Genomic DNA, 10,708 nt, shown 5'->3' with positions numbered 1-10,708 from the left:
TTATATCGCGAAACTGGGTCAATAGAATTAATAATAATCCCAAAAGTTTTTTGGCGAAAAAAAATATAAGTCTTATTTGAAAATTGCTCAGAGAACTCTTTTATAGTGTCATCAATAGATCAATAAATTTACGATTTATGAAAATATTTAAAATACTTAATGCAAATTATATCGCAAAACTGAGTCAATAGATTGATTTATAATTTCGGAAGTATCTGGACTTAAAATATATACCAAAAAAGTTGGATTTTTATTTGAATAGTGTGATCAATAAATTATGATTTAATATAATTGAAGTGCTTTCCAACTAATTATATCTTGAGATTGGATGAATAAGATTATTATATAATATCTGAAATGTTTAATATTCTGAAAGAATTAATTAATTACTTTTTGACAAACATTTTTGAAATGCTCAAGAGTATTTGGTGGCATTGAATTGCTAACTAATTATATTGCGAGTTATTTCAAATTAATTTCGGAAATTTCTTCGGTGAGAAATCTACAAAATAAAACCCGAATTTCTTTCTCTGTGAATGAAAATCGCTGCTTTAATCCTGGGAAAATCATTTCCAAAAGGTTCGAGATCAAAGCGAGGGGAATAAGAATGAGAAGTGTATGTATAATAAATAGAGTATAGTGAAAGGGTTGCATAAGTAAGCTGCGACTATTTATTTACACGCATAATACAAGCATTTCACTCAGCTTTCACCTCGGGCAATGCGAAGAAGCAAAGCCGTTAATATTTAATTTTGCCAGCAAAATCAAAAAGAGCAGAAGTGAAAAGTTGATAAACTTTGCATGGATTTCATTTGTGGCAACTTCACTCGCACACACATCAGCACACCCACTTGAAGTTCACCTGAATGGTGTGTGTACATAAGTATGCTTAGATTTGGACAGCAGTTGAGTTCAATTCGCGTAGCTTAGGGATTTGCCACAGGTTGCACGTGGCAGGTAGCGAAGAGGTATAGAGGGAGGGAAACAAGTAGATCCCCAGCTAGATCCCCAGTGTGTCAGCGCAAGCAAACTTTGTGCCGGGGGGTATAATTTTCGTAATGTCCTTAGGTTTAAATAAATACCACAAGCATAGTTTTATATTATTTAACACTTTGTGTTGGTTTGCTTCAACCGAAAACTTTCGCTTCGTTGTGCCAGTTTTTTGGCTGCTTTTACTTTCCTTTTTTTTTTGCTTCTTCTTGTTGTTTTTGTCATTTTATAGCACAGCCAAATGAAGGAAGTTTCAATGTATGTGCGAGTGTGCGAGAGTGTGTGTGTGTACAAACTTGGCGAAAATACATTAAAAACTTTGCTGACGCATTTTCTGCGTCTCTAACCAAGCCAGAGCAAGACGGAGAGAGAGAGAGAGAGAGACTTTAGACTTTGGCCCAAGTTGTTGGCCGATGCTTCGGGTAACTTGAGAACTGACACACAGTTGCAGTTGCTGTTGCCACAGAGTTCTTGGTTTTGGCCCCCGACTTCTTCGTTATTTTCCACTTTTTGGTACGTGGCCCTTCACCACCACAACCAAAGCGAAGCGAAGCACTCGAGCACTCTTTGTACTACGTTTGCCGGAAATGGTGTGAAAATTTCATTAAAATTGTAAAAGCCATGAAAATGTGCCTGAGAGTACGCTTGTTGTTTTCCTATTTACAAATTGCGAGTGCCCAAAAACTAATGAACATTCTACACTCTAGAAACACACACAAACTGTGAAAACTAAACTAAATGTAATGAAATGGAATATGTACAATGAAATGGCCATTATTTGAGTGCATGCCGACACACTTTTTTACCACAATTATCAGTTGCAAGACTTTAAGACTTGCACTTTCGACTATAAATAAAGTAATGAGTCTACTCTTTTTTATACACATTCAATATCGATTACTTTTTTGAAGCGAAAGCTAACTAATTGCTCTAATAGATTGCGCACAAAACTCGAATTCGAACTTAAATTATTACCTATGGAAGTATGCTCAATTAGCGCAATTAGTCGCCTCACGTTTGTTTGCTCAAGGAGAGCCAAAGAAAAAGCAATTCTTAGTTCACCTACTTTTCCTAAACTAGAGTACTTTATTTGTTATAAATAGTTGAGAAATGATTGTATTACTCCTTACTTTCCGAATAAGTAGATGAACCAGCCAAAAGTTTGTTAATACTAGAATAATCTTTATTTTAAATTTAGTTTAGCTTTTAGTTTATGTCTGTGAATGACCGTTGCCTAACTAATAACAACACTCACTCTTTATTTATACACTTTCTAAATAAAAATGATAAAAATTATAATATTTATCCAGAAGATTATTACAACTATAATGCTGTATATCTTATATATACACTTTACTCATTAATATTATATGTCAGGTAATTTATATTATATATAAATCATAGGAAAATTAAAATACAAAATAAGTCCATGTTTTTGTATACTTATTAGTTTTTAGTTTAGGATTATCTTTAACCCTTTCTTTACTAATAACAAAACGAACTCTTTAAATACATAAATACTTTCCTCATAAAATAAAAATAATTCTATTAAGCAGCCATAAGTTTCTTATATTTAATTAGAATTTCACTACTTTATTTTCTTCTTTTGTTATGCCTTTTTCGATTATTTATTTTATAGTTGCGATTTTATTGTGGTCATACGAACAAGTTTGGCGTATTCATGGACTCATCATACGCATTGAGTAGTGCTTACTTTCTGAACACAATGAATACTCCGCTTTTTTATGATGGAAGTGCGCCGCTTATTGCTTCAATATATTGGGTGATAGTTCAACTCTCCCGCTGTTCCTGCCACAGCTATTAAAAGACTGACCTTGCTGCTCTATAAGCTGGTGGGTAAAAAAAGGTTTAGTTTGAAGTCAATTCAGTGCTTTAGGTTTTCGAATTCTTCTTCTTGTTTTGTTCGCTGTTCGTTGTAGGCGTTTAATATCGAATTCCCAATGCATTGGCTCATTTCGGACGAAAGCATTCGGGGAATCTGGGACAAGTAAAATCCAATGCGGGATTCGGCGAAGGCGAAAAGTCTATGATGAAAATCATAAAATTGCCGCATAAAACTTTTACAAGCAAATGAATTTTATTTTTACGTATTACGTGACCGTTTTCACTGCCTGCTTTCAGCTTCATTTTCATAGCCCGGCTTTGTGTGTGTGTTGACTTTAGCGCCAATCGAATGAATTTATTAGTCTCGTCCAGGATGAGATCAGTGGCAATAGTTGTCAGAAAAGGATTCGAGCGGCAAAGGATTGTTTATTTGCGAAGCGAGCACTTGGTAGTTTCTCTTTTATTGGCGATTGTTTCGTTCATTTCGTTCGTTGTTCGCACATGCTTGGCTTGTTTATGGAATGGCCCCAAGGCCAAGTCATAACAGTTATTAATGAGCCTGGCCGGCAAAACTGAATATTGCCAAGTTTTGTGCCCGCAAATATTTAAACTTTAAATTGGCCGAGTCGGCAAAACTTTGGCAGCACTGTAATTAAAATTGAGCATCACAATAACAGTAGCAGCAAAAGCAGCAGTGACAACAGCGGCAACAGTAAGAGGACAACTAAGAACATTAAATAAATTGGCAACAATGTGCCAGAAAAGGGCACAAAGGACGACAAAAGAAGCAGAGAACGCAGAGGAGAAAAGAAATCACAGAGAGACAAAACCAGGGCTAATGGTTACCCCGAAAAAGTTACGGGAGCCAGGCAACGCCAGGAGCCAGAAGCCAGAAGCTAGAAGCCAAGGCAATCAAATGAAAATGTAATTCAAGCTCTAATAAAAATCGGTCCCAAAATAGAGGCCAGCACAATGAGGCTGACTGCGACTATCTGTGACAGCGAATTGAAAGGCATTTGAAACAATTCGAGTCTGAGAAGGAGACATAGAGAAAGAGAGAGAGAGAGAGAGAGGTAAATAATAAGAGCGAGACAGTGACAGTTCATCGAGAAAGTGTTTCCGGCTTAAAGACTTTTCTGCAATTGTGTCTAAGTAATTTATGTTGACCGGCGTAATAAAAACGTAGGTTTGAGCATCGATAAGACGAGCCAAATATTCATTTAATTTCAGTTTTCATTTTCATTTTCATTTGGTGTGTCAGCATGGCGTATACGCAACCCTTTTCACACTCAAATGTGTGCAGGGATTATGTGCGTTGGGCATTTGTTGTTGTTTATTGTTCGCGTTTGTTGTTGTTTTTGTTGCTTGATTAAATGCCAAAAACAAAAGCAGAAATCTAAAGATTACCAAACAGCAGCAAACCCCAAACGAAACAGCACACACAAAAAAGTAAACTTTGCGCTTTCTTTTGTTACTGTTTTGCGCTGCAAGTGGCAAGTGGCAAGTGGCAGCACACAGGATACACAAAGCGCTGTTAAACGCACTTGGGCGAAACTTTTAAGTGCGGGAATTTGTAATTTTTAAACTTTGCAGACATAAGACCCAAGCAATGTGAGGAACTCACAAGTTCTCAGCTCAGCTCAGTTCTCTTTCTTTTAAAGCTCTAAGCATAGTGAACAATGTGTAAGCAAAGTCTTTATCTGTTCGGAAAACTCACGACTCACAATTTACTTGCAGGTCTCGTGGATACGCAAACGTGATCTGCATATCCTCACCGCTGGCAGCACCACCTACACCTCCGATCAGCGTTTTCAGGTGAGTCTCGCTCTCTGTCTGTGACTCTGAGCATGTTTTAACTCATCTTTATGACATGCTGCAGGTTCTGCGACCAGATAACTCTGCCAATTGGACACTGCAAATCAAATATCCACAGCCGCGTGACTCTGGCGTCTACGAGTGTCAAATCAACACAGAGCCAAAGATGTCCCTCTCCTACACATTTAACGTTGTGGGTGAGTATTACATTACAACGAAACTCCAATATAGACAACAGCAACGACAACAACAAATTGTCTCACTAAATACTTGGGCAACACTTGACCCTGAGCACTCGGGTATTTGTGACCGGCTGCTTAGGATTCTTGTGATAGGAAATTTAAAACAAAGGCTACGACGCACTCTACGTGACTTAAATACTCGCAGCAAACCCGAAAGGCAACGATATTGAATGTTAAGCTTGTAAGCGAGAAATGAATTTAATCAAACTGTTAGCAAATCATATAATAGGTAATATTATTAGGGAATAGAGCCCAAGATAAAGTCGCTCTTGGCCAAATAAAATGCTGAGTAAATTCAAATGAAAACATTTATGCGCATTAAGAACTTAGGCAGCTTTGGGTATATTTATAAAAAAAAAATGTATATTTTGAAAGAAATTTAGAGTTTAAAATGTTTAGAATCTTAAACAAGCAAGTAAATTTTATATAATCTTACAATTATTGGCCTACAAGTTGAATTTATCGTTGTAGAATTTCCCTCTTCGAATTGTTATTTGAAATGAAAAACAAAGAAGAAGAACTCAATTCATTTTATATGCTAATATTTAAAAATTTTAATTTAATTTATTACTAAATTTAAACTAGGAAATTATAAGAGCTTAAAGTTGCCTTTGATCAAACAAAATGTTGACTGAATTAACAATAACAATAACAACAATAACAATATTGGGGTTTCAAAATAAATTGAAAAACATATTGAATTGAAGCTAAGTAAAGTTTTAAATGGACTTTGAGTTTGAGGAATTAATTCATTAAGTCCGAGTTTTACTAGACCTTAAGTTAAATTGATTGCTGTCAAATTTGCTGCTTGAAGTTGTGGTATAAAATGAAAAGCTAAGAAGTCAAACATATATTTATTTTCTTAAAGAAATGCAAATTTTGGAGTGTTTAAAGAAATACACAAAATATCCGTATCTGAGTATGTTTTAACGTGATTTTATTTTCAAGTAATAATAGTTAAAACCTTAATTTCAGTTTTTAAAAGCGGAAAATTCGAAGAAGGTCTTAATCTTATTAGAAATTAAAGTTGCCTTAGAATTGAATTTAGAGTTATACGAAACATATTCAAAGTAGTATGAAATGCAAAATTTATAAAAGCGACTTTACAAAATGCACATTGAACAGCAAAGCCCAAAAGACACTTGGATATTGACCATTTGAATACTCGATTTTCGGTTACATATGTAATTACAAGCACATTCGAAGGGGAAGTGTATTAATTTTCACACGCACCTTCTTCGCATAGAAAGAAAACACCTAAAGGTGTCCTTTTTCTGGCATTTGATTACCCATTTTTAGTATTTGCTGACATTATTTTCGGGCGACCCTGGAGAACTTTAAAGTGTGCACAGAGGGTAAAAGGACAGGATGACAAAAGAGGGGCCCAAGCCATAGGTCGTAATACTCGAACAAATGTGAACATTTGTTGGGCTGCCAAAATTTACTTGCCAAACTCGTTGCGCAGCCGAGTGCTCACAAATATCGACAGGCTGTGTGTTATGCTCTCTAATGCTGTGTAATGTGAAGCCAGGCCAGTTAATAGTCAATGTACGGCATAAAGAACTTTTTTGCCCAACGGCAATTATCATAACTCTCTTGGCCTGAAAGCAGACCACATACCGAAAAATAGGCAAATTCGCATGCTGAAAATTGTGAATTTACCGAAAAATCCAAGTTTGCAGCAGCAGGTGGTGAGGTGGGAGGTAAAATTGGTCACAAACCACTGAAGTGATTACTTTTACGAGTAAGTGTTGTTGCTCTTGAAAATTTGTTTTAAGCACAGGCCAAACGACGAGACGGGACTTTAGACTCCAGTTGCTTCGCTCTCGCTCTGTACTGCAGCCTTCACTGAGTGGGCTTAAGGAAGCCATTCAATATGCATGTTATTTACACATCATGCATATGTGTGGGAGTGTGTGTGGTGGTGTGGGTGTTTGCTATACTTCCGAGTCTCTTCTTGACAAGTAAAAAATGGCCACGCTGCGACCTTTGAGAGAAAGGCAGCTTGCTTGCTCGTTGTGTCCTCGTGTGATTATAAAATTGTAAATTCGATTATGCGCAAATTGGCTTGTTGCTGCTGCTGTTGGCCACGTTTGTTCTTAAGTTGGCTTAAGGATGGACGCTTAAATGTAGTAAAGCTAAGCTTAGCTTAGATTACGCTTTGCCTTGCTTGCTTTTGCTTGCCTTTTGTTTCACTAACTGGCTGTCAGTCTGGCACCCAAATGCCCCAGTAATTAGCTTAAGTTTCTCACCCGTTTAGACCGAACACACACACACACAGAGATCCTGTTAACCCTTTTGTGTAGTCAGCAGTTTTGCAGCTAATTGAAAAATGAAAAATGTTTCGGTATCTTGGCGAAGGTGTTGCCTGACTGCACTGCAGACTATAAATGTAACTTTTTATCTCTGGCCTATAAGTTGGCCAAGCTAAACGGGTTAGATGGCCATTTGTGTTTGCTTTGCTTATACATTTTTCGTTCGTTTTGGTTCGTTTAGTGCATTTTTATCGCATCGCATTAGCAATGCATTTTTGTTAAAACTTTCTGGTGCGGAAGAATGCCTTCAATGAGCTTATTTGATTTCTGACCCCCCTCTGTGCTCCCCCTGTGTGTTGTTGTTTTAGCCAACTGAACTGAACTTGGCCACATGCGAGTGCAATATACACTCAACGACTTGTGTCCACTCTAAAATGCTTTGGTCAGCATCTGATGTTATGAATGTTTTAGCACACACACACATACACACTATTTGACATGACCAATATGAAAAGCGGTTGGGAAAACAAGTTAACACGCACACACACATACACACAAACATATTTCTGCAGACAGCAACTTGACAGACTCGACAGACAGCTGGACAGAGCAAACGTCAAGTGAGACAGGCCGCTGCATAGACATCTCACAGAGCACGAGTCATAAATATTACATTTGCGGAAATGCAAATGACTGCCAAACGGCTGAATAAACCACGCCCACTCGCTCCCCGCCCATGCAAACTAGTACGAGTGCAAACTACATATAGTATAAAGAAAATAAAAAGAAACTCCTCGAATCGCATGCCAGGGCATAGCTTCATGTGTTCATACTCATTTGAATGCCCAAAAAGAAATGTGCATATAAAATATTCGACATGCCACTCACGTGGAAGCGGTGGCAGCGGCTGCGGCAGCAATGCCTGCCACACTGTGGCAAAAACTTGTTGTTTGCGGCAAGCTAACAAGAATTGCATGTAATTCACAAATTTAATATAAAATTCGATGCTTTAATTAAATGATAATTATTTAAAATATGCGTAAGGAGTTTCTGAATATTTCAGGAAGAATTTTTGGACTGTATTTGTGAAATGAATTCAGTAAAAAGAACTTTATTTAAATGTCTACTTAATATAACATTTTGAACTTTAATTAAATCTTAATTAAATAAGCAAATGTGCTTTGAAATATTGTTGGGAATTTTTAAAGATTTTAGCAATAATTTGTAGGATTTAAATTTGTGATGCAAAATTTAAACAAGTAAGAAAGCTGCAGCTGAGCTGAGTTTGCTCGACTGTGAGATACCTGCTAAAAATATACCTCATTAATATGCGAAAAATACCAAAACTTTTGGTATATTGACATAGTGCAATATTGAAGAACAACCATAGATTATTATATAACCAGATTGTCACCGAAACATCTAACACCCGATTGTATTATTTCATTAAAAACTTCTACAATTTTTAACCTATCGTTACCAATTTCTCAGGAATCATAAATACTGAACTTAGTATGTGGTAGAAATTTTTTTAAATATTTTAGAAAAAATTGCTTTAATTATGAAATGCATTAACTAACAGGAATTGCAATTTAATACTTAAATAATTTATAGAAAGATAGAATATGTGATAGTTTTTTAAATTAAGGTAAAGAAATTCTAAATATATGATAATTTATTTATGGACTTTAATTATGAAATGCATTAACTAACAAGAACTGCATGTAATACTCAATTTAAAGATTTAAATTCTGTGAATGTATTCTAAAGAATTCTTGTATGAATTTCTAAATATTTAATGATTAATTTATGGCCTATGCAATTATGAAACTCATTTACTTAATTATAACTGTTTAATAATCAAATTTTGATGTTTGGCACTTTAAGCAATATTTCTGCTTTTTAAAATTCCTTCATTCAAATACGTCTTTTTTATTTGGAATGCCTGTTGCCACTGTACATCATCTGATGCTGTTGTCGTTGCATACATCTGGATGTTGTGTCAGTATTTTTTATGCGCTTATGCAAATAAAAAATTTTGCACTAAAAATTCCATAAATTTGTTTGTCTTGATGCCTTTGTTGTTGTTGCCCTCTTTTTGGCGCTAGTGAAAATTCTATTACACACACCCTCAAAAAGTCGCGACGGGGAAAAACAAACGCCAGCGCCAAGTTGACCAGAAGAACCATAAACATCAGTCAAGACACTCGAGGACGTCGAGATGCGGATGTCGAGATGCGAGATGGCATGTAGTGTAGGTGTTGGAATACTTTAGACATTTTAATGCAATGGCACCCACTTCAATTGCTTAAATTACCAAGTTTATTAGCGAGTCTCGACAAGGTGTCAAACTCTGGACGAAACACTAAAGAAAAAGAGAGAATCGGGAACTAAGAACTCTGAACTCTGAACTCAGTTTGCTGTTCGCTGTTCGTTGTTCGTTGCTGGTAGATTTTAATTTGAAATTTAAGGCAAATTACGAACAGCAGAAGACGCTACTGATAAAGAAGGCAAATTGTAAATGAAATTATGTACTTTGCGTGTGCGTCAAAACAGACGACAGCGACACCGCGTGAAAATGAAGATGAAGATGAAGATGAAGTAGGCGTAGCTGTGGGGAAAGATCCTTAAAAAGGTGTTGTTGATGCCGCTGCAAAAAAAATTTGTTTACCAGCGCGAAAGTAATCAAGCGTAACTATACAGCAGTGGAGAAAAAAAAATAAAACAGGAAAATATCTTAAAAAATAAATTGCTCAAGCGCTGCCAAGACAGTCAAGGTGCCAGCAGCTGACGATAGACCGAAAGAAAGGGCCTGGAAAGGTGGGAAGGAGTAAGGTAAAGGAAAAGAGAAGGAGCTATGTTTGAATTTAAACAAAATGCTGGCAATTTAAATGCGTAGCCAGGCATAGAATGAAAAGCTAAAGAAGATGTCTGTCTCTAGCTCGCTAGATTGCTCTTTTTTAAGATAGATAGAGAGGGAAACAACTCTCTCTCTCCGTTCCACTCTTGTTGTTGACATTAGCAGCCAGCAAATTGCATGCAATCAAGCGCAAATAATTTCACTGCCTTTCCAGCTACATAGCAGCCCAGTTAGAGAGCAAAAGCGAGTGAGAAAGCGATTCAATTTGTGCGCTTTTTATATTGCACAATATTGTTTATTTAAGGCGCAGCCAAAGGCCAAATCATGCACAAAAAGCACTTCGTCAAAATGTAAATACATAAATAAATAATAAATTAAAATGGACGCTCTACGCTTCTGTCTGTGCCTGTGTCTGTGTCTGATATACCCAAGCGATAAGTGAGCACATACTTAACATAAAATAATTTAAATATTTCCCAGCAAATGTTTGCTGAACAAAAATAAACAAAAGCAATGCTAACAAATATTTAGCAGAAAGACTCCCACAATAGAAAGATGCTAAAATGTTTAAACAAAACAGACAATTTAAACGAAAAGCTTTACTATGAAATAAATTGTAGCTTGAAATCGATTAGAATTTTGCAAAATACTTTCCCAGTTGCAGCTCTAAAATTTATAACTTCAATTTTTAGCTTCTATAT

At 36.2% G+C, this 10,708-nt stretch overlaps 1 protein-coding gene across 2 annotated transcripts in view; it reads left to right on the top strand.

Moving 5' to 3' along the window:
- The window catches only part of LOC132790373 (zwei Ig domain protein zig-8), a 77,613-nt gene that overhangs the window by 53,219 nt on the left and 13,686 nt on the right, over positions 1–10,708 (top strand). For both annotated transcript variants that reach the window (XM_060798870.1, XM_060798869.1), the window contains exons 3-4: positions 4,573–4,650; positions 4,715–4,847. In XM_060798870.1, coding sequence (XP_060654853.1) covers positions 4,573–4,650; positions 4,715–4,847 — 211 coding nt within the window. The remainder of the gene's footprint in view (positions 1–4,572; positions 4,651–4,714; positions 4,848–10,708) is intronic.

The sequence above is a fragment of the Drosophila nasuta genome, chromosome 3, assembly GCF_023558535.2.
Source record: "Drosophila nasuta strain 15112-1781.00 chromosome 3, ASM2355853v1, whole genome shotgun sequence".
NCBI classification, from domain to species: Eukaryota; Metazoa; Arthropoda; class Insecta; order Diptera; family Drosophilidae; genus Drosophila; species Drosophila nasuta.
The sequence above is the reverse complement of the archived record's forward strand: the minus strand, read 5'-3'. Positions and strand labels throughout refer to the sequence as shown.